This window comes from Syngnathus acus, chromosome 9 (assembly GCF_901709675.1).
Source record: "Syngnathus acus chromosome 9, fSynAcu1.2, whole genome shotgun sequence".
Lineage (NCBI taxonomy): Eukaryota > Metazoa > Chordata > Actinopteri > Syngnathiformes > Syngnathidae > Syngnathus > Syngnathus acus.
The window spans coordinates 19,581,139-19,608,204 of record NC_051094.1 but is presented as its reverse complement, the minus strand read 5'-3'; the positions used below and the strand labels follow the sequence as shown (position 1 = coordinate 19,608,204).

Genomic DNA, 27,066 nt, shown 5'->3' with positions numbered 1-27,066 from the left:
ACCTTGTTATAGAAAAAATTTATAATAATAAAATAGTGCTAAAAACATACCGTAAATTCCGGACTATAAACCGCACCGGATTATAAGCCGCACCAGCTAAAATTGGGGGATATTTGAGTTTTTGTCTTATATAAGCCGCACCGGACTATAAGCCGCACGTGCACACGCGTTTTTTCCAAAGAAAGACCGTTCACAGAAAGCCTTTTTAAAGTTTTAATAACATACTTTAACATGTCTTTCTCAACATTGCCTGTGACGCAGCAGTAGTACCGCAGCAACACGGAAGTGTCCACGCGAGTTATTAACAAAGAAAGACTGGACACAGAAAGCTTTTTTAAAGTTTTAATAACATACCTTAACATTTCTTTCCAACGCGAGTTATTAACAAAGAAAGACTGGACACAGAAAGCTTTTTTAAAGTTTTAATAACATACCTTAACGTTTCTTTCCAAACACTGCCCGTGACGCGGCAGTAATACCGCAACAACACGGAAGTAACACAAGACTAATAGGGCTGGATTAAAAAAAACATACCCGGTAAAAGTCACTGAGACGCGGCGGTAACACAGCAGCAACACGGTAGTACAGCACCAACAGGGCTCGTTAAAAAACATACCAGTAAAAGTAAAAAAAAGAGCTTCATCGTCTTCATCTTCCTCCTGTGCACTGAAACCATCGAAGTCTTCCTCCTCAGCGTCCGATTGGAATAGCGTTAGATATCCTTCGCCTCACACTTTCTCAGTCTCTCTTTCGTCGTCGCTTTTATGCATTTCTTCGAGTGTGATGAGGGTCTGTTCATGCTAATTTTATTCATGCACGAAGCGCTAAATTACATTAAACTAGCGAGCGACACGTATAGCTCCAGAGTAGACGGGACCACGAAATAAAGAAAAGGGTGACGCAAGACAATGTCATCAACATCGACTGCCTTTAGCTTAAAAGCGGCATCATATGCATTTCTTTTGTCCCCCATAATGACGGTTTGTGTATAAAAGCTCCCTTTCAGTAATGTCCGTCTTGATCTCGTTCTGTCTCTTCTTCGTGTGAATTATACGCCTATCAAAACACAAACTAGCACGTCTTCTTCGGCGCATTATCTCTTCTTCGTCTGTCTCTTCTTATCTCCCTTCGGTTGCCATGGTGATACTTAGTGTTGGCAAAGCTTCAGGGGAAGTCGCGTCCATCGTAGATGATGGGCTTTTCCATGGTCAGATGATAGAAGACTTTCTTGGAGATAAATCGTGAGAAGGAGTTGTCGAAGATGAGCGCGTAGGTTCCCGGCCGACGCACTTTTAGCTGTCCCTGAATGGTCTCTTTGTGAGAATTGCAGCGCGTCAGTGGAATGAGAACCTTTGATCGCTCCAATTGATCATCAGCATTTTCCCGGTAAACCACACTAAAGGAAATGCTTTTTGGTTCCGAAGAAAACATCCAGCCGATGCTCGGCCCCGCGTCAGCCACCGTAACGGTCACCATGCTGTAACAGCTGGATTTGATGAAGAGCTCCCGCGAGCCGTCGCCAAACTGGGAAATATCCTCGATGCTGAGCGGGACGGCCATCGTGAGTTCTCCGGACTTGAGAAGGTTGATTTCCGAATCCTGTACAGTGGCAACGTTCTCCTCTGGCTCGTCAGGGGCTAATTCTCCTACGCCTATATTCAGGGATCCGGATGGCCTTTGCTCGTGCTCTGCCTCAAATTAACCTTCTGAATAAAATGCATTAAAAGTTCACGTTCATTACAACGTGTTTTTGGTGAGCAAAATGTCAGAAGAATTGAATTTAAATGCTGATTGATTGGGTTTTAATACAATGCAGATGGTCCAAACAGCGCCACTGCTTTGTGTAATCTCTGAGTCACATGGCAGAGTAAGAGAAAGGGTTTAGAGCCCTTTGACGCAGGTCACCTAGCGTGCATTCCTACTAAAGCTCATAATAGTCACAAGCAACACAGCCAGAATAAGCAGCAGTGTTTCAAAATAGTATTTTTGTTGTTGTTTTTTTCTTCAAGATACCGCAGTGTATAAAAGTGATCAAGTCATCGCAAAAATCACGAAAAAATCCTTATATAAGCCGCACCTGACTATAAGCCGCAGGGTTCAAAATTTTGGAAAAAAGTCGCGGCTTATAGTCCGGAATTTACGGTATTTACAGTATGTACACTTGTACCTTGTTATAAAAAAATTATAATGATAAAAGTTGTTCTAAAAACATATTTACAGTACGTGTTAAGAATTCTCCATGTTATTTATGTTATCCAGCCGTGCTTTGATTTAAAGTGGGGTGATTTATTTTGAAGGCCGTTTTCAGGCGATACCACTTCCTGTTTTGCGTTTGTGTACATATGTCGGTTACAGTGGTACAGGAGTCAGTGACGATGTAAATGGGTCTCCTAACAAGAGAAATGAATGATCAGCGGTCAGAGGAGGCAAGGGAGGCCACGCCTCCCTGCCATCATGAAAAGGGGAAAAAACAAATTCAATTGTTTTTATTATAAAGACATTTTCCTTTTAATTTTAGTAGTTTTGTATCATTTTGAACCAAAATCGCTGAATTTTTATAGTTACGTTAAAACCGAAGACGAGTCGCTTGGAGGAGCCAACTTCCTGCCTTGCCTCCGCTGAGGATTGCGTAATCACACGGCTGCCTATGCTGACATGCTACGCAGTTAGACTGAACTGCTGTCTGTCTCTATGTCGCTGATTAAGTGTTCAAACACTGTGGCTTTATTAACTAATTTCCGTAGTTAAGATGATGTATATAATACACATATAATCACTGCATGTGTCTAACCTTTAGGACAATGTAGTATTGCTCCAAATGTTCGTTTACATTCGTTTAGAGCTCTGTTTTCGCGTGTTAGCACGATCGTGAATTAGCATCTTTCCGCTAACTCGTTATCCTGCCCAGTACTTCTTGTTAAAATGTTACACGCTTACACGTATAATATTTATATTTTCAATATGTATAGAAAATTTTCTGTATGTTATTTATACTATTACTGTATTATTTACATGTTTGAAACAATTATTTAATGTTCTAATAATAAAATATGCACTTAATTTTTCATATACATTTATTGACACAAAAAATGTACAGATGAGAAGGTGACCGTACTTCGCGGATTTCACTTATCGCGGGTGGTTTTGGGAACCAATTGTCCGCGATAAACGAGGGATTACTGTAGTATGTTATGATCAATGATGTTGGTTCCAAAAATATTCCAATATTATGTATGCAGGACCTTGTCCAAGGCCCCTTTTATGTTTTGGGTGAATTCTGTGAGGGCATGGGTAGTGGATTTCTTTTTGGGAAAACCATATTGATTGTCACACTATGCTGTTATCTTCAATGTATTTTTCCAACCTTTGATTAAACAGTTCCTCTATGAATTTGGAGCACTGCGGGAGTATCAAGAAGGGACAATAGTTATTTAATTCATGCTTATTTCCTTGTTTATAAATAGGGAAAACTTTTACTATTTTCATCTTTTCGGGGAATATAGTGGCCCTGTTACAGTCTTTGCTGTAGCATTTATCATTTGCATGTCTCGTTCATTTACATCCGCTGAGGTTTTGAATCTACGATTTCTTAGAATAGAAAGAATACATGTATATGGTTGTATTGAGCATTCATAGGATGCTTACGCAGCATGAAGTTGGAAAACATGCTTATGATCATACGGTCAAAATACGCACTTACCTAATAATTCTGCACACAGGTACATGCCCTTACCCTTATAGAACTAGTTTTCTAATCCAGCATTCAAATACTAATGTTTAAATCTATACCATATTAATAACCCAGACCATTATTGTTCCTCCGTGAGTCGTCACCTTATTGTGGTGGAGGGGTTTGCGCGTCCTAATGATCCTAGGAGCCAAGGTGTCTGGGGCTTCATGCCCCTGGCAGGGTCACTCATGGCAAAAGGGTCCTAGGTGAGGGGCCAGACAAAGCACGGCTCACATGAACCCCTTATGAAGAATAATATAAATGGATTTTGTTTTCCCTCGCCCGGACGCAGGTCACCGGGGCCCCCCTCTGGAGCCAGGCCTGGAGCGTCTGGTGGCCGGGCCTTCGCCCATGGGGCCGGGTACAGCCCGAAAAGGAAACGTGGGTCCCCCTTGCCATGGGCTCACCACCTGTGGGAGGGGGCAAAGGGGTCGGGTGCAAAGTGAGCTGGGCGGCGGCCAAAGGCGTCGGACCTTGACGGTCCAATCCCCAGCTGCAGAAGCTGGCTCTTAGAACATGGAATGTCACCTCTCTGGCTGGAAAGGAGCCCGAGCTGGTGTGGAGGGCAGAAAAGCTCTGACTAGACATAGTCGGACTTGCCTCCACACACAGTTTGGGTTGTGGTACAAGCCCTCTTGAGAGGAGCTGGACTCTCTTCCACTCTGGAGTTGCCCACGGTGAGAGGGCACATTGGGGTTCACCCCGGTGAACGAGAGAGTAGCTTTCCTCCGCCTTCGGGTGGGGGTACGGGAACTGCCTGTTGATTTTGTCTATGCACCAAACGGCAGCTCAGAGTACCCACCCCTTCCGGGGTCCTTAGAAGAAGTGCTGGAGAGCGCTCGTTCTGGTGACTCCATCGTTCTACTGGGTGACTTCAATGCTCACGTGGGCAATGACAGTGAGACCTGGAAGGGCGTGATTGGGAGGAACGGCTCCCCCGATCTAAACCCGGGTGGTGTTCCATTTTTGGACTTCTGTGCTCAACACGGATTGTCCATAATGAGCACCATGTTCAAGCATAAGGGTGTCCATCTGTGCACTTGGCACCAAGACACCCTAGGCCAGCGGATAGACAGGCGGATTAGTGCAGCGTCGGCTGTAATGCAGACTCTGTATTGGTCCGTCGTGGTGAAGAGAGAGTCATAAGGCAAAGCTCTCAATTTACCGGTCGATCTACGCTCCTACCCTCACCTACTCTCTCCAGCGCGTCCTGGGTTGTCCCTGGGATCTCCTGCTTGTGGGACATGCCTGAAACACCTTCCCGGAGAGGCGTCCAGGAGGCATCCTGATGAGATGCCTGAGCCATCTCATCTGGAGGAGCAGCGGCTCGACTCCGAGTCACTCACCGATGACCGAACTTCTCACCCCATCTCTAAAGGAGAGCCCTGACACCCTGCGAAGGAAACTCATTTTGGCCGCTTGTATCCGGGATCTTGTTCTTTCGGTCACGACCCATAGCTTGTGACCATAAACAGTGCGCACAATTATTAGGCAAGTGAGCATTTTGACCATATTATCATTTTCATGTGAATTTTCCAACTTCAGGTTCTTTAAACTTGAATGCTTATATGTTTTAAGCATATCAGGTGAAGTGTATTTGTGTAATGAGGGAGGGTGTGGCCTAAGGAGGTCAACACCCTATATCAAGGTGTGCATAATTATCAGGCAGCGTCTTTTCCTCAGGTAACATGGGCCAAAAAAGTGATTTAACTGACTCTGAGAAGTCAAAAATTGTTAAAAGTCTTTCAGAGGGATGCAGCACTCTTGAAATTGCCAAGATATTGCGGCGTGATCACCGAACCATCAAACGTTTTGTTGCATATAGTCAACAGGGTCGCAAGAAATGTGTTGAGAAGAAAAGACATAAATTAACTGCCAAAGATTTGAGATGAATCAAACGTGAAGCCACCAGGAACCTGTTATCCTCCAGTGCTGTCATATTCCAGAACTGCAACCGACCTGGAGTGTCCAGAAGTACAAGGTTTCTGTGCTCAGAGACATGGCCAAGGTAAGCAAAGCTGAAACCCGACTACCACTAAACAAGAGACACAAAAAAAAGGCAGCCTTGGCTGAGTCCAACCCTCACTGGAAACGAATCAGACTTACTGCCGGAAATGCGGACCAAACTAACATTGGTAGTACTGGGACAGAATCGTTCTTATCAGTGGGTTCGGTACCCCAAACTCCTGAAGCACCCCCCCCCATAGAACTCCCCGAGGGACACAGTCAAACGCCTTCTCCACGTCCGCAAAACACATGTGGACTGGTTGAGTGAACTCAACTTGAGCATCCTGTCGAGAGCTGGTCCAATGTTCCATGGCCAGTTAACTTGGTTTGGTAAATCAAATACAGTCCTAGCAAAATCATTCAAACTCTAAATTGATTATTATCCCACAGACATCAGATATCAGACAGACATCGGCGAAAGCGAGTTTTGCAGCGTTCTGAACTTTGAAACAGAGACATTAAAGGAACTCGGACTACTCCGGCCTGAAACAACGCCGGACTCGCCTGCTACTCCTCCCCCGGATAGAAAGCATCAGAAGCGGTGTGCGAGGACGCAGAAGAGGGGCAAGCGCGGAGGCGTCCGGGCCAGGCTAGCGGCCAACCCAACTTGCCCGGCCGTGCCTTCCATTCGTCTGGCGAATGTTCGATCGCTGGACAACAAAATGGATTACATTCGACTGCTGAGATCTACGAACCGGACAATGAGTAACTGCTGTGTGCTCGTGTTCACTGAGACTTGGTTGACTGTCAACATTCCGGACTCTGCTGTGCATCTGGAGCAGCTAGCGTGCTATCGAGCGGACCGGGCCATTGTAAAGGGGGGAAAATCGCGAGGAGGAGGAATATGTGTCTACATCCGTGACGAATGGTGCCGGGACTCTGTAGTTGTATGCAAGCACTGCTCGCCACTGGCGGAGTTTGTGATCATTAAGTGCCGTCCTTTTACCTGCCAAGGGAATTTACTGCGATTCTGCTAGTCGCGGTATACATCCCGCCTTCCAACATTGAAGGCGACAGGATCACGGCTCTTAGTGAACTGTACCAGGCTGTCAGTGAACAACAGACGGCGCACCCTGATGGTTTCACCATCTTCGCTGGGGATTTTAATCATGCTAACCTAAAGTCTGTTTTTCCGAGGCTTCACCAGCATGTTAATTTTCCAACATGTGGTGACAGCTTCCTGGACCTGGTCTACACTACACATAAAGGAGCTTTCAAAGCCATCCCCCTCCCCCATATTGGACTTTCTGACCATATCACTGTTATGCTTATGCCCGCATACAGACAAAGAGTGAAAGCATCCAGGCCGGTTCGCAAGCGGGTAAGAGTGTGGCCTGAGGGTGCCTCTGATGCGCTTCGAGACTGCTTTGACACAACTGACTGGGAAATGTCTAAGCAGGCAGCCACTTGCAACAATCAGACGGACATAGAGGAGTGTACTGACTCTGTTTCCTCTTACATCACGAAGTGCATTGATGATGTGACCCACACAAAATGCATCGTTACTCGGGCTAACTGGAAGCCATGGCTGACAGGGGCTGTCCTCAGGCTGCTGAGGGCCAGGGACAAAGCCTTCAGAGCATGGGATGAGGCTGGCTTGAGAACAGCGAGGGCCGACCTGTCCCGGAGCATCAAGGAAGCAAAAAAGGCATTCTCTTGCAAGATTACCGCCCACTTCAAGGACAGCAGGGACGCACGGAGCCTATGGCAAGGCATTCAGACCATCACGGACTATAAGCCTGCGCCGCAGAGCTGTGAGGGCAACATCCGTCTGCTAAACGATCTGAACCGCTACTTTGCTCGCTTCGACGCTCAGAACAGCACTTGGCCGCAGAAGACCCCTCCCCCTCCACACGAGCAGCCCCTGTGCCTCTCTGCCGATAGCGTGAGGAGGACGCTTGCCGCTATCAACACCCGTAAGGCGGCGGGCCCAGACAACATCCCAGGTCGAGCGCTGAAGGACTGCGCTGAGGAGCTGATGGGTGTCTTCACGGACATCTTTAACATTTCCCTGCAGCAGGCCATCGTCCGTCATGTTTCAAGGCTGTTACCATCGTACCTGTGCCGAAGAAACCTGCTCCGTCCTGCTTCAATGACTACCGCCCCGTGGCACTAACACCCATCGTCATGAAGTGCTTTGAGCGGTTTGTCATGGAGCACATCAGATCCATTCTCCCCCCCACCATAGACCCCTTCCAGTTTGCGTACCGAGCCAAACGGTCCTCTGAGGATGCCATCTGCTCTGCCCTCCACTCAGCCCTCATCCACCTGGAGAGAAGGGACTCGTATGTGAGATTGCTGTTTGTGGACTTCAGTTCTGCATTCAACACCATTGTACCACAGCGACTCATCTGTGAACTCGACAAGCTGGGCCTCAGTACCTACCTCTGCAACTGGCTACTGGACTTCCTCTGTCAGAGGCCTCAGGTAGTACGTGTTGGCGACAATATCTCCACCAGCATCACGCTGAGCACGGGGGCCCCCCAAGGCTGCGTGCTCAGTCCGCTGCTCTTCACCCTGCTGACGCATGACTGCACTGCAACTTACAGCAGCAACCGCGTGCTGAAATATGCCGACGACACGACTCTGGTGGGTCTCATCACCGAGGGCGACGAGACTCAATACAGGTCGGAGGTCGACCTTCTGGCCACGTGGTGCAGGGACAACAACCTTTTGCTGAACGTCAACAAGACCAAGGAGATTGTTGTTGACTTCTGGAAGGGTCACACCCAACACCTGCCACTGACCATTGACGGTGCTGTGGTGGAGAGAGTGAGCAGCACCAGATTCCTGGGTTGCACATCAGTGAGGACCTCTCCTGGACCACCAACACTGCATCACTGGCGAAGAAAGCTCAGCGCCGCCTGTACTTCCTGCGGAAACTCAGGGGAGCTAGTGCTCCTCCGGCCGTCATGACTACATTCCACCGTGGCACCATTGAGAGCGTCCTCTCCTGTTGTATCACTGTTTGGGGTGGTAGCTGCACTGAATACAACATGAAGGCCCTGCAGCGCATAGTGAACACGGCTGGTAAGATTATTGGTGCTTCACTCCCCTCCCTGAAGGACATCTACACCTCCCATCTCACCCGCCAGGCGACCACGATTGTGAGTGATGTGAGTCACCCCGCTCACTCTTTGTTTGATCTTCTGCCCTCTGGGAAGAGGTACAGGAGCCTGCGCTCCTGCACCACCAGACTCACCAACAGCTTCATACTGTTCAGGCTGTTAGGATCCTGAACTCTCTCCCCCCTCCCGCGTAACGTCCTGTACTTTTGTGCTATATTCTGATTGTCTGCTGTATGCACACTTGCTCCATTTTTGCTCCTCTTATTTATTATGTTATTTGTTTATTTATTATTTATTCATTGCTCTTATTTATTCATTGTTTGTGCCTTCTTGTTTTTACTTTTTGTGTTGTTTACTTGTACCGTATTTTTCGCACCAAAAGGCGCACTGGATTATAAGGCGCACCCTCATTGAATTTTTTATTTTAGAAATTATTTCATATATAGGGCGCACCGGATTAAAAGGCGCATAAAATAGAAGCTATACTGCAACAAACTGAGGTTGACTAGGGTTGCGGTATGCATCCACTAGCCAATAACCAATAAGCCCTCTGTAAACAATTGCGTTTCTCAAAACATCTCCTATAAAATGATCAGAACTGACTAAAGTTCGATCTAACACTGGTACTGCTTACCTATGTTTCCCTTCCATATCGATCCGTAAATTTACTCGAAACATTAACAGAGCAGCCTATTTTGACATGAAATAGCCTTGTGTGTATAGCAGCTATTATTATTATAGCATTAGCCACCCGCAAACTCCCATGAGCCTCAGCTCGCAGACCCCCATGAGCCTCAGCAAAGTGTAAACAATCGCGTTTCTCAAACGATCTCCTATAAAATGATCGGAACTGACTAAAGTTCGATCTAACACATTGGTACTGCTTACCTATGTTTCCCTTCCATATCAATCCGTAAATTTACTCGAAACATTAACGGAGCAGCCTATTTTGAAATGAAATAGCCTCGCGGGTACAACAGCTATTCGGTGACGCCCCCTGACCACAGTTGCCGTAATGTTGGGAAGCGATGCGACCTTGTAATTTACTAGTCGTACTAAAACGTACTGAAACATTTTGGCAGAGCACTGTGTACAACCAGTATGGATCAACGAATTCATCAATTGATCCATATATAAGGCGCTCTGCATCATAAGGCGCACTGTGTTTTTTTGAGTAAAATGTAAGTTTTTAAGTGCGCCTAATAGTGCGGAAAATACGGTATGTATATTGTGTACTATGTCTTGTCACCGTGGAATAGTGGGAAACGTAATTTCAATCTCTTTGTGTCTCTTGACATGTGAAGAAATTGACAATAAAGCAGACTTTGACTTTGACTTTAACTTTGAATAAACAGAAAAGACAGACCTAAGCTGGAAGGTTTGATGAGTATATCCAGCACATCATAGAAGGGCAAAGATTTCATCTGCACATCAGGGTGAACAGGTGGTATTTGAGGTGCAGAGTCCTGGAGATTCATGTTGGTTCCTGTTGAAGGGTTGCTTTACCGGTCAACAGTTGACGTCTGCTACAGCAATGAATCCTGCAGAGATATTAGTGTTCACACATATCAAACAAGCGGAACAGTAAAATGGTTGTCCATGGCTATGTTATCTTTGAAAGAAACATATTTCTAACTGAGCTTATTTTAAACATAGAAAGACATCCCAAAAAAATCACCCTTTGACTCATGATGCAAATGTCTCCTTTGGTATGGAAGTACAAATTTATCCATCCATCTCACCCATCCACCCCTTATCAAGGGTAGGGTAACGAGGGCAGCTGGTTTCCGCAGCTAAGCCTAAACTTACCTCTCCCCAACCACTTCGTTCAGCTCATCCCGGGGGATCCCCAAGGTGTTCCCAGGCCAGTTGGGGGACATGGTTTCTCCAGCGTGTCCTGGGTGAACCCAGGGGCTTCCTTCCAGAGTGGGACATGGGCGGAACACCTCCCTGGGGTGGGATCCAGGAAGCATCCTAACCAGACGCCTGAGCCACCTCATCTGGCTCCTCTCGAGGAGGAGCAGTGGTTCGACTGAGTGCCACGCGGATGACAACGTTTTTCATACTATCTCTAAGGGAGTGCCCGGACACCTTGCGGAGGAAACTCATTTCGGCTGCTTGCATGCGGTATCTCGTTGTTTTGTTCACGACCCACAGCTTGTCCCCATCGGTGAGGGTAGGAAAGTAGATTGACCGATAAATCGTAAGCTTCGCTTTTCGGCTCAGCTCCTTCTTCACCACGACAGACTGGTACAGAGTTTGCATCACAACAGATGCTGCACCAACGCCTCGGCTGCTCTTAAAAATTCTGACGATAGAAGTTATGAACAGAATTGTGACAAATTTTCACTGCTACGCGGACGACACCCAGCTCTATGTCTCCTCCAAACCCCCTTCCAGCCTCCCACCCTACTCCCTCTTTGCGTGCCTTCAAGAAATTAAATCCTGGTTCACCTCAAATTTCCTTAAACTAAACAGTGACAAAACTGAGGTAGTCCTCAAAGCTTCCCTCAACAAACAACCCAGTTTCATACTCACCACTGACAACTCCTCGGTTTCCCCTTCCCCTCAGGCTAAGAGCTTGGGTGTCGTCCTCGATAGCACCCTATCATTCAGCACCCACATAAACAATATAATCCGTTCTGCCTATTTCCACCTCCGTAATATCAATCGCCTCCGTTCATCACTCATTCCAAACAGCGCTGCTATCCTGGTCCACTCTCTTGTCACCTCCCGTCTGGAGTATTGCAACTCCATCCTTGTCGGTCTCCCCCACAAACTCTTCCATAAATTGCAACTGGTCCAGAATGCTACTGCTCGCATCGTCACCAGAACCCCTGTCCACCATCACATCACTCCTGTTCTACACCAACTCCACTGGCTTCCTATAAAACAGCACATTGACTATAAAATTCTCCTCCACACATTCAAGGCCATCCATAACCTCGCCCCTCCATACCTGTCAGACCTCCTCCACATAAACATTCCCACCCGGTCTCTCAGGTCTGCCTCCACTATCACCCTCACTGTCCCCCCATTTCGTCTGTCGACTATGGGGGCCAGAGCCTTCCGTTGCTCTGCCCCTCGCCTCTGGAATTCTCTCCCCCCAGACATCAGAAACATTGACTCCATCCATATGTTTGCATCCCACCTCAAAACCCACCAATTTTGGCAGGCATATGCCTGAACTCATCACTCTGCTGCAGATGTTTCTTTGCCTTTAGACTCTCTTTTCTATTTTCTTTTAATTGTGCATGCTATTTTCTGTCTGTACGGCGACCTTGAGTGCCTTGAAAGGCGCCTTATAAATAAAATGTATTATTATTTATTATTAATATTACTTCCGCTCCTCACCACCCAGCCACCAATGGACTTGCTGAGCATTTTGTACAGACATGTACATTCCATGAAATCGAGTGGAGGGGAGAAAGTGCCTCTGCGACAGAAAATTGCACATTTCTGATGGCTTACACTTACAGGAACACTACACACCCCACAACTGGTCAGTCACCTGCAATGTTGTTCATGGAAAGAAACCCAAGGTCACATCTGGATCTACTGAGGCCTGACATCCGTCAAATAGGGTTGCCACCTAGGTCTGACAAAAATCCTGTCAATTTTGACATAGAATCGACCGTTTTGTTTGTAAGCAATGGCACCCTTCGCACATCTAACCCAAGATAAAAGTCACCCTTCTACGCTGCAATTGTATAGCTCGAATGCTTTCATTGCTTTATTTAACAGCAGGCCTTTATTTTTTTGGTTTTTGTTCGACATAGTGACATAGAGGATAAAGATTTCGTTGGCTTTACAGTAATCCCTCGCTACTTCGTGGTTCATCTATCGCGGACTCGGTGCATTGCGGATTTTTATGAAAACAAATATTGCGGATATACTTGGTGCATCGCGACTTTTTGTAGCGTCACTTTGACCGCGGGGCTTTCTCTGTCCATATGACTTTACAGCACACTATTGGCCAGTAGGAGACCAATGGGAAAATGTTGATCTGTATCCCTGCCGATGATTGGCCTAGAGCTGTAAGAACAACTCTCACCAGGCTTTATCTCAATCTTCTGCTACTTATCGACTCCACTTCATTTTTGTCAGCAGCATCTCTGATTCGCGCTTCGTTTTGTTGTCCAGGGATGAGAATGGCAAATGTGAAAAAGCACGGAAACGTAGCGGGGGGGTGGGGATTATGAAGATTTGTTCTTTAAGGATATCATGACAATAGCCTAACATTAGCTTACATGTAACATCATGTTACTTTCTAAACCCACATGCTTGTAAAAGTAAAAACGTAGCTTTGTGTTTTTTTGTTTCGATGTGTTCTTTTAATGTTCCCAGCGCCGCGACCTCCATAACTAATCATATCTTGACAAAGAATACACAAAACCTAAAGATGCCGTCGCGGCGGGCGGGGGAATGCTCGCGAGTCGCCGAGGCTAACGTTGCCCGGCCAGTTGGCGGGCCACTCCCCCCCATATATAAAAAAATAATTTTCCAACGGATTTACACAGTTCACGAAAATAATACTTTCGACGGAAAAAAACACGGAAATCCGCGGATCCGCGGAAAATTCTCATCCCTGGTTGTCACAAACGAGGCAGGACAACCAAATGCAACACGGGCTCTTTATTTGGGGAAAGTTTAAAGGAATCAAGGAGGGCTGGGATGCCGGCAGAGTAGGACTACGAGGCAAGCTGACGAGCCGGTCAGGGAGCTTGCGTCATGCGTCATTGAAGCAGAAGGGCATAGCAAGCTTTTTAAAGCTATTTAAAAAGTATTTAAAGATACAATAAAGTCTTTAAAAGTATGATAAAGGTTTAAAAATAAAATTTAAAAAGTCTTACCCTGATTTCCCATGCATAATGCACAAAATTTAACTAATTTATTGTCCTAAAATCTGGGGTGCGCATTATGCATGGGTACAACAATTTTTGAAGAAAATCTCCCTCGAAATAGAACTTGAAATCACCTTTCTTCTTGTTTGTTGTCAATCGCGCATCACATTCAGCCATCCTACCCAACACACTTAGTCAGTAAAATTCATAATTGACGACACATCGTTTGATGCGATGGTGCAATCCTTGATGGTGTGTTATTGTCAAATATTATTTGTTTTTTAATCTCCATCGCAAACCGGATATCATACGGAGGCCGCCATTAGAGATGCGCAGAACAGATGCGCAAGACACGTCAGCTATATAAAGAGCGAGAGTTCAGTTCTCTACCTAAATGCGTATTACAGGTAATATTTTATTTCACAACACTTTGCCTTGTTCCTTTCTTCTTTCGTAGGAAAAAAGAACTGCCGTCCAGGATTTGGGACAGCGGCCGGCAATGAGCACTAATAGCGCAGGGCATGCCTCTGAGCAATGTGCGGATGCCCTCATCCTGGGCTGCAGGGGCGCATCAGCCAGTTAACATGGCAAGAGGAGAGCGGGGCTGTGACACGTTTACAGTTTAAAATGTTTGAAAATACAATAAAGTGTTTAAAAATAAAATTATAAATGTCTTGTGCGGATGCCCTCGCGCTGGGCTGCAAGGGCACATCAGCCGGTCAGCACGGCAAGAACAGAGCATTTTAAAATGTTTAAAAAAGTGTTTACAATATATGTACCGTTTTTTTCCGTGTATAATACGCCCCCATGTATAATACGCACCCTAACAATGGCATGTTGATGCTGGCTCAAACAGTAATCTATATTCCTAGAAAGAGTGAACTTTTTTTCGCTGATGAAACGGTGCCTGTTTCAGATAATTTTACATGTGTAACAAATATTTACTATCAAATTCCCACGGTCGTATCGTCCCACCGTGCTAATAAACATATGAGAGGTGATGTCAGGCCTAGAGAACACAATCTTACTCGCATCTCGTTTAAAAATCCTTCGATAGATACGCACCCTGATCGACCGATTACACTTACACTCGGTTTTATGAATATTAGATCGCTTCATACGAAAGCAGTTCTCGGTAATGACCTCATCACGGAACATATTCTAAACGTTTTTGGTCTTAGCGAGACCTGGTTAAAACCTAATGAACTGCTGCCGCTTAACGAGGCCTCGCCTCCAAATTTTGTGAGCTCGCATGTGGTGCGTCCTCGAAAAAAGGGTGGGGGTGTCGCCCTCATCTCAAATTCCGAGCTTAGATTTAGGCCTCGTTCGATTAACGTATTTAAAACATTTGAAGTTCTCACTGTCCGATCCACCGCTTTACCGTCATTTTATCTTGCTGTTATTTACCGTCCACCGTGGCTTACTCTGGCTTCCTGGATGAATTTTCAGAATTCGTGGCTGATCTAGTGACAAATGCGGATGATATAATAATCATGGGCGATTTCAACATCCACATGAGTTTACCGTCAGAGCCACTTACGTCGGCATTTCAGACTTTAACTGATACGTTTGGTTTTACGCAAGCCGTACAAGCAGCAACGCATAAGAATGGAAATACCTTAGATCTGGTATTATCCCGAGGACTTGCAACCTCAAATATAGCAGTACTGCCATACACTACTGTTTTGTCTGATCATTACTTAATAAAATTTGAAATTTTACTTCCTTGTCAAAGACAAGAGAGCAATCAGAATTATAGCAGCCGTAATTTTAACTCCATGACTGCAACTGCGCTATCTGAGTTACTGTCGCTGGCAACTGCCATATTTCCCGCACATATCGGCTCTATTGATAATCTTACAAATGAATTCAATGCGACATTGTTAAATGCCATCGACTCTGTGGCGCCGCTACGTCTGAAAACTTGCCGTAGATTGCCTACTCCGTGGTTCACAGATGAAACACGTACGCTTAAGCAATCATGTAGAAAGCATGAGCGCAGATGGCGTTTAACCAAACTTGAGGTTTTCCATCAGGCATGGCAGGACAGCCTCCTGAAATATAAAGATGCGCTTATCTTAGCAAAAACTCGTTATTTTTCGCAAGTCATTAATCTCAATAAAAACAATCCTAAATACCTATTTGATACAGTGGCAAAGCTAACACTACGCCAGCCGACCCCCGATAGCTCCTTCCACTCAGCTGACGAGTTCATGAAATGTTTTGCTCGAAAGATTGAATCCATTAGGGATGAGATCAAGAATACCATTCCAATCGCTCAGTCGAGACAGCCGATTACCAGCGCTGATGATCATGCAATAACCCTCTCAAATTTTAAAAGCGTGTCCTTTGAAAGGCTTACACAATTGGTTAGTGCGGCTAAACAAACAACATGTTTACACGACCCGCTTCCAGCCAAACTACTTAAAGAATTATTTCAAATTTTAGGACCGTCCGTCTTAAATATAATCAATCTGTCTGTCTCCTCTGGGATAGTGCCAACAGCCTTTAAAGCCGTTCATTAAACCGTTACTTAAGCGACCAAATCTTGACCCGGACTGTCTCAGTAATTATAGGCCAGTTTCAAACCTCCCATTCATAGCAAAACTTCTTGAAAAAGTAGTAGCGCAGCAGCTTATTAAGATTAAAGATTAAAGTCCCAATGATCGTCACACACACACCTGGGTGTGGTGAAATTTGTCCTCTGCATTTAACCCATCCCCGTGTGATTTTAATCCATCCCCTGGGGGAGAGGGGAGCAGTGAGCAGCAGCGGTGCCGCGCTCGGGAATCAGTTGGTGATCTAACCCCCCAATTCCAACCCTTAATGCTGAGTGCCAAGCAGGGAGGCAATGGGTCCCATTTTTATAGTCTTTGGTATGACCCGGCCGGGGTTTGAACCCACAACCTTCCAGTCTCAGGGCGGACACTCTACCACTAGGCCACTGAGCTGTGTTTATTGATTACATGGTCGCCAATAATCGATATGAATCTTTTCAGTCTGGTTTTAGAGCTAATCATTCCACTGAGACAGCACTTGCTAAAGTGACTAATGATCTCCTCATAGCTATGAATTCAAACACTTCATCTGTATTGTTACTACTCGATCTTAGTGCTGCCTTCGACACTGTAGACTTCGATATTTTATTAGGGCATCTTAAAAGTTGTGTTGGTATTTCAGGGTCAGCACTAGGCTCGTTCTATTCCTATCTATCAGACAGGACGCACCGAGTGGTCCATGGCAATACGTCCTCTGAGCTCTATAATGTTACGTGTGGTGTCCCACAGGGATCGGTACTCGGATCAATTCTATTTAATATTTATATGATTCCGCTTGGGGATATAATACGTAAATATAATATTAGTTTTCAATGTTACGCGGATGACACCCAATTATATATATATGCCGTTATCGATGACAGATCCGTGGGACTGTTGTAATCTTGAGGTGTGCCTTGCGGAGATCAAGCAATGGATGTCTCTCAACTTCCTTCGTCTTAACCCAGATAAAACTGAGATGTTGATAATTGGTCCAACTCGTTATCAACACTTATTTAAGGAAACCACTATAACTATAGATAACCGTACTATCACTCAGAGCGATACTGTAACTAATCTCGGGGTAATACTTGACCAAACGCTCTCCTTTCAAAAGCACATTAAGAATATAACCAGAATTGTGTTTATTCGCCTTCGTTGTATTGCTAAGATTCGTCTGATCCTCTCGACCGGTGATGCGGAAACTATTATACATGCGTTCGTCACGTCGCGCCTGGACTACTGTAATGCATTATTCTCTGGTGTTCCTAAGTCCCGCATCAAAAGTCTACAGTTAGTACAAAATGCTGCTGCGAGGCTGCTCTCACGGTCAAGAAAATTTGATCACATTACCCCAATATTAGCCAACTTACATTGGCTCCCGGTCCATTTAAGATGTGACTCCAAGGTTCTTCTATTAACCTATAAATCACTGCATGGCTTAGCGCCTTCATATCTCGTCGACCTAGTTGTTCCTTATGTTCCGTCTCGTAACCTTCGTTCGCAAAACGCTAGTCTTTTAGTGACACCGAGGGCCAAGAAAATGTCTGCAGGGTCTAGAGCAGGGGTGGCCAACCAGTCAGAGACTAAGAGCCACATTTTTTTACTGTGAACCGCAAAGAGCCACAACCCCCCCCCCCCCGAAGCGAACGCGCAGCGTTTGACGTCCCATTAACACCCCCCCAAGCGAAGCGAACGCGCAGCGTTTGACGTCCCATTAACACCCCATACCCCCCCCCCCCCCGGAACGAAGCGAACGCGCAGCGTTTGACGTCCCATTAACCCCCCCCCCCCGAAGCGAAGCGAACGTAAAAGAGCCGCATGAAACCCGGCTCGCGAGCCGCATGCGGCTCGCGAGCCGCGGGTTGGCCACCGCTGGTCTAGAGCATTTTCTATTCGGGCTCCAGAGCTTTGGAGGTGGTTAGGTGGCACCCAAGCTGACAGCGGCTATCTGGATTCTCGTGGACCGATTCAGGATGAGGGAACTGCAGCTCAACCTCCTCGAAGACACTGCCAGGACAATCGAGGGTACCTCCGGCAGCTCTTCGCTTTGACTTGGACATCCACTTTTTCATTGATTTTCATATTATGTATTATTTGTGCCCTCTCTGCATCCATTGCAGCCTGGTGATCCTGAAAGGGGGATCCTTCCATCTGTGGTCCCTTCTCAAGGTTTCTCATTTTCCCCTGGTCGGGTTTTTTTTAGTTTTTCCTTGCCCTTTTGGGAGCTTAAGATCAGGGGATGCTTTGAGAATAATTGTCAATTGTTGTCTATGTGAAGCCCTTTGAGACTGCTTGTGATTTAGGGCTATACAAATAAACTTGACTTGACTCAATGTGGCCGCTGAGCCAAAACTTTTGCGTTAGAGTGTGGTGTGTGCTTTGCTTGTACTTGCCTGTGCCTCTGCTGCTTGCTGCTCTTGGCTGGGTATGATTTTGATGTTTTTAGACTTTGCGTGATCATCTAATGCAGTTTTACCTACATATCTGAGGAGAATTTTTGCTGGGCACAGGGAGCCGCTAGCATAAAATGGATCGCCTCGGCATGGTCTTGGTCACATTGTGTATTTCTCCTGTTTTAACCAGTCAATGTTAAAACATGTCGAGCGTTTATATTTTTGCTTTACTGGCCTGTGATCACCTCCTGTAGTACCCTCACCATCTGTCTCGCCACTCGTTTTCACGTTAAACTTTCCTTTCTCTCTCTCCGTATCCTACACAAACTCCGTTTCCACCTCACCATTCCGAATGAGCCGAAACTGCCCGCCCACCCAAATGAGTATGCTACGTAATTTTTCTAGCGCCAATAAGGCTGTGCACAAATTTATGGACGTAGGCACACTACAATTAAACATAAATACACATTTTGCACAACATATACAAAAATTCGGTACATCTCGATGTCTGATTTTAATTTTTTTTTTCATGAAGATTTTTATTTAGATTGCCACATCTTGAATAAGTGGTTCGTAGCACAGCAGTTGAGTGGTCAAGCTCTCAGGTGGTTCTTCATTAAGTTGCGTCATAGATTCAAATGCAGCTTTCTACTGTTATATTTTTTTATAATTTCCAATTTCGTGCAGCCAGTCGAAAATGTAAACGAGACGTTTCGTTTTACGTGTTTATTAAGGATTTGAACAATTTTACAGTCCGACAATTTCCATGTTGCTTGTGACGAATCTTTTGCCTACCTATTCCACAACTTCCCACTTCCTAAAAATTCAAAATTTTCAAATTTGAAATTCACGCGGCTGTGGCTCAGGCAGTAGAGTGGATCATTTAGTAACCGGAGGGTTGGCGGTTTGATCCCAGCTCTGTCACAGTCACATGTCGTTGTGTCCTTGGGCAAGACACTTGACACACCTTGCCTCCAGTTCGCCATTGTAAATGAGAAAGTGTTCGCAATTGGCTTACCTGGTAAAACATTGAATAAAAAAAAAAAGAAATCTCCAAAATTTCGTTTTTTCCCTTCTAATTTCTACATTTTCCCACCGATTCAACCCGTTCCAACTTTCAACTGTTCATCTTTTGCCTACCTATTCCACAACATTCAGCACATTCGGAAAGATTCTCGACATTTCCAAAATTGCCAAATTCAAAAATTTCACGTTTTCACGTTTAAATTTTCCGCAAGGTTTCACAAAATCTTGACCTCTAATTTCTAAATTTTTCAACCGATTCAACCCATTCCAACTTTCAACCAGGGCTGTGGACTCGGTCGGACTTTTGCACCGAGTCCGAGTCCGGCCTCTTGACCATGAGTCCGAGTCCGGCTGTCCATTTTTTCTGTTAATTCATGTGACTGCTTAGTCTTTATTCAAGGCTAATTTAGATCAAAATCTAAATAATTACAACAGTTTTGTGATGGCTTTGTCTTTATTAAACATATAAACTAATACAATAAACAGATACTTTCAAGTTTTAATCATTAATTACACCATTATAGCTCAGACATTTATCTAAACACAAATAATTAGTGACGACCCCACAACTATCGAAAAACACATCAATGATATAAGCTGGGTGACATAATCGTCCTTGACATTGGTACATAATGTAAACATTAGCCTAAGTGCAACTCAACGTGGCCGCATTGATCGTAACTTACGCTCCGTTTCCCCCCAAATCTAGAGGCAAAACATTGTTCTCTCGCTACTCCCGGGTTCTTCCATCTTGGCTGCGCGCGGGGCATTGTGGGTCTTCTACGTGCACGCACGCAGGCAGGCAGGCGCGGGCGCGCACGCAACAACTAAATTTGTCTTCATAACAAGCAAGCAGGGCTGTGGACAGTATTCCTACGCGCATTCTCAGCAGCATGATGAAAATAAAATTCAATAACGTCACTGAGGCATATTTTAACGAACTCCACTTCATTGTATGGCTTTTTAGCCCGTGCAATGTTCCAAGCCAGTTGAAACAATGCAAGTGTGACAGTCTCTGAGTGCTTCGTAATTTTTCTGCCTGACTTTTCAAAGTCTCCAAACTTGTGCTTGCGAAATTCAGTCCCTTTTACAAAGTCCTTATCGATATTGGCATGAAGTGAGCTGAAGTGGCGCTGACCATTTGAAGCTTTTAAATGCGCCAATGACGTCCGACATATCAGGCAGAATGGCTTGCCATAGCGTTCAACAAAAAACAACTTTAACTCTGTTAAAAACGTCCTGTGTTCATAGTCATATATTCGTTTAGCTGTGCATTTTTTCCTTGCCATTTTGGCAAGCGTCTTGTCAGCTTTTCTGGACCTAATGGGCCCCCGTAGTCACAGCCGGCGGCGCTCAATGCTGTCAAGTTCTTTTTCAAACTTGATCGTAAGCAGGGCTGTGGACAGTATTCCTACGCGCATTCTCAGCAGCATGATGAAAATGAAATTGAACGTATTTTTTTTATTGTCGGACTCGGTGGACTCGGTCAAAATCAGCACCGAGTCCGGCAAAAATGACCGAGTCCGACCGAGTCCGAGTCCCCGAGTCCGAGTCCACAGCCCTGCTTTCAACTGTTCATCTTTTGCCTACCTATTCACAACTTCCCACTTACCGAAAATTCAAAATGTTCAATTTTGAAATTCTCGCCAAATTCTCCAAAATTTGGTTTTTCCCTTCTAAATTCTACAATTTTCAAACGATTCAACCCATTCCAACTTTATTCACCTTATGCTCACCATATTCACCCCCTTCACCCCCACTTCCATTATACTTACCAAATTCACCCCTTGTGTGACCCAATTTGACCATGAAGTGAACCGGAAGTGCCCCAATTTTAACAGGAAGTGAATCGGAAGTGACCCAAATCTAACCGGAAGTGACCCAAATCAAACCGGAAGTGACCCAAATCAAACCAGAAGTGCACTAAATTAAACCGGAAGTGCCCCAAAAAAACCGGAAGTGCACTAAATTAAACCGGAAGTGCCCCAAATAAACCGGAAGTGACCTTATTTCAACAAGAAGTGCCCTAAATCAGTGGTCCCCAACCACCGGGCCGCGGACCGGTACCGGTCCGTGGGTCACTTGATACCGGGCTGCCAAGCCGCACAGAAAAAAAAAAAAATTATCGACGATCAATTAATTCAGGTCAAGACACTCGTCCCGGTCACGTGACATGTTTCCCCAGTCGAGCCCGCAAAGCTAATATGTGGCGACAGGCTAACTAACCAGGCAATGAAGCATTCAAAACTGCTTCAACACATGGAGACCAAGCATCCTGCAATAAAAGACAAACCTTAATCACTTCGGGTGTCATTGTCTCCGATTACGTCTAGATGGGACCGGCTCGTTTCTGAGAAACAAACTCAGTGCTCCCACTAATTCAACGTAATGGTGAGTTTTATTTTTGTCATTTGTACTTGTTTTTATGTCAGTCGTATCATTTTATTTCATCGTATTTATATATTTATTATAAATGTATTATTTATTTATTTATATAAATGTATTATTTATTTATATAAATGCCGGTCCGCGAAAATATTTCTGACATGTAACCGGTCCGTGGCGCAAAAAAGGTTGGGGACCACTGCCCTAAATGAAACCAGTTTTTGTCCGATTCAATCCGTTTCAACTTTTGAACTCCAAAGTGAACCTCTTGAACCTGTAGTTTTCGTTAAGTTCCAAATTTCAAAAGATTTTGGCGCAAATTTGTTTTTTAAATTCTCATTCATTCTCTATGAGGCATTCAACATTTGCTCTAACTTCAACATGTTTTAACCGATTCAACCCGTTCCAACTTTCAACTGTTCATCTTTTTCCTACCTATTCCACAACTTTCCACTTGCCAAAAGTTAAAATTTTCAATTTTGAAATTTACGCCAAATTCTCCAAAATGTCATTTTTCAACTCTAATTTCTACCTTTTTCAAACGATTCAACCCGTTCTAACTTTCAACTGTTCATCATTTTCCTACCTATTCCACAAGTTTCCACTTCCCCAAAAATTACAAATTTTCAATTTTGAAATTCACCACAAATTCTCCAAAATTTCGTTTTACACTTCTATTTTCTACATTTCTCAAGTAATTCAACTCGTTTCAACATCATTCGGCAGCATTCCCCAAGAAGTTATTCAAAGTTTTCACCTTCACACGCAATTTCCCCAGGAATTGCATTTTCTAGTTCTTCTTCTTTTTCTATTTTATTTCTATTTTAACCCTTCTACTACTTCCACATAATTCAACCAATTCACTCCATTCCACTTTTCACAAGATTCCAAATCTTCACAAGATGAGGGCTATTCCAAATATTCACAAGATGAGGGCTATTCCAAATATTCACAAGATGAGGGCTTCTATTTTTCTCGTTCCAAAAATATTCCGTTTTCGCAAAATTCGCAAATTTACGACAGTTTTCCCCATTCATTCTTAATGGCACATTCAACATTTCACATTTACGTCGTTCCAGTTTGAAATGCACATCATTCAGCACATTCAAGTCACATTCGGAAAGATTCTCGACATTCCCAAAATTGACAAATTAAAAAATTTCACATTTTCACGTCTAAAAGTTCTGCAAAATTTCACAAACATTTTGTTTTTCACCTCTAATTTCTACATTTTTCAACCGATTCAACCTATTCCAACTTTCAACTGTTCATCTTTTGCCTACCTATTCCGCAACTTCCCACTTCCCAAAAATTCAAAATTTTCAAATTTGAAATTTACGGCAGATTCTCCAAAATTTTGTTTTTCCCTTCTAATTTCTACATTTTTCCACTGATTCAACCCGTTCCAATTTTCAACTGTTCATCTTTTGCCTACTTATTCTACAACATTCAGCACATTCAAATCACATTCGGAAAGATTCTCGACATTCCCAAAATTGTCAAATTCAAAAATTTCACGTATTCACGTTTAAGATTTCCGCAATATTTCACAAAATTTTGTTTTTCACCTCTGATCTCTACATTTTTCAACCGATTCAACCCATTACAACTTTCAACTGTTCATCGTTTGCCTACCTTTTCCACAACTTCCCATTTCCCAAAAATTCCAAATTTTCAAATTTGAAATTCATGACAAATTCTCCAAAATTTCGTTTTTCCCCTATAATTTCTACATTTTTCCATCGATTCAACCCGTTCCAACTTTCAACAGTTCATCTTTTGCCTACCTATTCCACAACTTCCCACTTACCAAAAATTCAAAATTTTCAATTTTGAAATTTCCTCAAAATTTCACAAAATTTCACAAAATTTCACAACATTTCTTAACATTTCTTAACATTTCTTAACATTTCTTAACATTTCACAAAATTTCACCTAATTTCTACATTTTTCAACCCATTCCAACTTTCAACTGTTTATCTTTTGCCTACCTATTCCACAACTTTTAACTTACCAAAAATTCCAAATTTTCAATTTTGAAATTCACGCCAAATTCTCCAAGATTTTGTTTTTCAACTCTAATTTCTACATTTCTCAAGTAATTCAACTCATTCCAACATCATTCTGCAGCATTCCCCCAGACGTTATTCAGTTTCTTCACCTTCACATGCAATTTCTCCAGAAATTGCATTTTCTAGTTACAAATGTTCCTTTTACCTGTTGTATGACTGAGTACTCATAATGAAGAAATTATTGAATGCATTGTGCAGTACTAACTTAATAATAACGGAGAAGAAAGAATAAATAAATTATTTGTGTAGTGATAACTTTACAATATGGGATAGTAAATAAATAATTAAATAAGTAAACAAATAAATAATTTCGTTGTCCTTTTGGTCAAACAAGATTGTCTTGAACCTACTTTGGCACAACACCGGTGTTACATGTCAAGTTGCTCCCATGTTATCTTGCTCCCCATCTCGAGTTACGACTGTTATGGTAAAGCGATTTTGTGTTTCGCGACTAGAGATTCGTCACAAGCGACTTGGACTTTTCCTGACTGCAAAACTGTTCAAATTCTCAATAAAAACGCTGAACGAAGCGTATCGTTTGCATTTCCGACTGGCTGCAACACAGCAAACACTAAAAAAAATATAAAATAGAAAAGTCATAAGCGGGATTTGAACCCGTGTTGCAAATAAGTAAATTGCAGCGTACCGAGCAGAGCCTTAACCACTGTGCTATCGTGGTATACAGTAAATACAAAAGATAAATTTTAATATACCGTAAACTAAATTACCCGGCGAGGGTACGCGTTGATCTGATGCCTTGTGTATACCCGCCCATTTTAACTGGCTCCTCGGAAGCAACTTAACATGGTTGCGTTCCAAAGCTTCACGTCAACCTTGTAGCAGGGCATCATGCATATATGACATCAAATTTCTAGACACATAAGGAATGGGTCCAAGTACTAAAGCAGCGGTGGTATATTGATTGGCTTTGCGTATTAATAGGAGTGTGGAGAGAACAAAATTTCACAAATGGTTGTCTGTTATGCGACGCGCGGAGGGTGAACGAAAGTTTATCGCTGAAAAGGTGGTACACTTGCACAGCCCCCCAGCCAAGGATGAATTATTGTTCTGTTATGTTTGACATCAGAGCACTCTTTACACAATGTTGACATTCAAAAGTCCTTAGAGGCACCTGAATACACGCGCGCCCAATGTTCAAGTTTGTTTGCACCACAATGTCAGGGATGATGTCAACGCATGGATTTTGAAATAGTAGTGTAAGGACCGTTAAAATGTGATGAATAATTAGAGACAAAAAACTGTAAAGTCAATAAAGGTAACTTTTACTTTTGTATATCCCACCGCTCACCCTCCGCGCGTCGCATGACAGACAACCATTAGTGAAATTTTGTTCTCTCCACACTCCTATTAATACGCAAAGCCGATCAATATAACACCGCTGCTTTAGTACTTGGACCCATTCCTTATGTGTCTAGAAAGTTGATCATGTCATAAATGCATGATGCCCTGCTACGAGGTTGGCGTGAAGCTTTGGAACGCGAACATGTCAAGTAGCTTCCGAGGACCCAGTTAATATGGGCGGGTATACACAAGGCATCAGATCAACGCGTACCCTCGCCTGGTAATTTAGTTTTGAGTATATTAAAAACTATGTATTGAATGTACTGTGTGCCACGACAGCACAGCGATTAAGGCTGTGCTCAGTACGCTGTACTTTATTTCTTTGCGTTACGGGTTCAAATCCCGCTTATGACTTTTCTATTTTATATATTTTTTTGTATATTTGCTATGTGTTGCAGCCAGTCGGAAATGCAAACAATAAGTTTCGTTCAGCGTTTTTATTGAGAATTTGAACAGTTTTGCAGTCAGGCAAGTTCCAAGTCGCTTGTAACGAATCTCTAGTCGCGAAACACAAAATCGCTTTACCATAACAGTCGTAACTCGAGACGGGGAGCAAGATAACATGGGAGCAACTTGACATGTAACACCGGCAAGATAACCACCGCTTTAATATTTTCATAACAGAGCACCCAGATGTTATATACTGTCTAGTTTGCGCACTTATGTGATATTCTGAGATCGTTTAACTATCGTGGCCAAACTCATACTGTCGGAAATCTTTAACGACTAAGCACCAAAACAATGCGAACTAGTATAAGACAATGACGACTTGCTAATCATAAACTGCTAGCAGTGAGACTGACAAAAAAACGTATACATGTTGTAAAAATCCAACCTTCAAAGTTTGTTTGAACTCAAGAAAGCAAAACACGTTTTCGCAACAGATAGAGAAGGCTGACAAACTCAACAATAACAACATATCACATTTTTCTTTTCGCCTACCGGATTCTCCCGGTTGGACGCCATCTTCTTGATCACCTTCATAGATATCTTTAAAAACGCGAGGTTGCTTGAGACGGGTTCATCAAAGACGTCACTGGTCGGCCATATTGGGGCAGTCAAGACTGATCTTTTTTGTTCATTTTTTAAAATTCATGTATTCAATGCAAACCACACTTTTAAAAAAAAAATATATATATATATATACACACACACACTGCTCAATAAAATTAAAGGAACACTTTGAAAATACATCAGATTTCAATGGTGACAACAAAAATGTTGGATATCTATACTGATATGGACAGTTTAATGTCCCAGGAACAAAAAGATGCAACATCTTTTGCTGGAAATAAAAGTTTTCAGCCTACAGAGGGCTCAGTATATAGACACCCCAAAAATCAAAGTGAAAAAATGATGTGGCAGGCTCGTCCATTTTGCCTAAATTCAATTTCTGCAACTCAAAATTATTTTCAATATCTTGTGTGGCCCCCACGTGCTTGTATGCATGCTTGACAACGTCGCGGCATGCTCCTAATGAGACAACGGATGGTGTCTTGTGGGATGTCCTCCCAGATCTGTCTAAAGGCATCAGTGTGCAAAGTCTGAGGAGCAACCTGGCGGCGTCTGATGGACTGAAACATTATGTCCCAGACGTGTTCTATCGGGTTTAGATCAGGTGATCATGAGGGCCATTCAA

The 27,066-nt window shown here is 43.7% G+C and overlaps 1 protein-coding gene across 2 annotated transcripts in view; it reads right to left on the bottom strand.

The window, feature by feature from the left end:
• pias2 (protein inhibitor of activated STAT, 2) overlaps positions 1-26,421 on the bottom strand; it is a 181,245-nt gene extending 154,824 nt beyond the window's left edge. For both annotated transcript variants that reach the window (XM_037259490.1, XM_037259493.1), the window contains exons 1-2: positions 26,370-26,421; positions 10,172-10,346 (exon numbers count right to left, since the gene is read on the bottom strand). In XM_037259490.1, coding sequence (XP_037115385.1) covers positions 10,172-10,283 — 112 coding nt within the window. In that variant the 5' untranslated portion in view covers positions 10,284-10,346; positions 26,370-26,421. The remainder of the gene's footprint in view (positions 1-10,171; positions 10,347-26,369) is intronic.
• Positions 26,422-27,066: the final 645 nt, after the last annotated feature.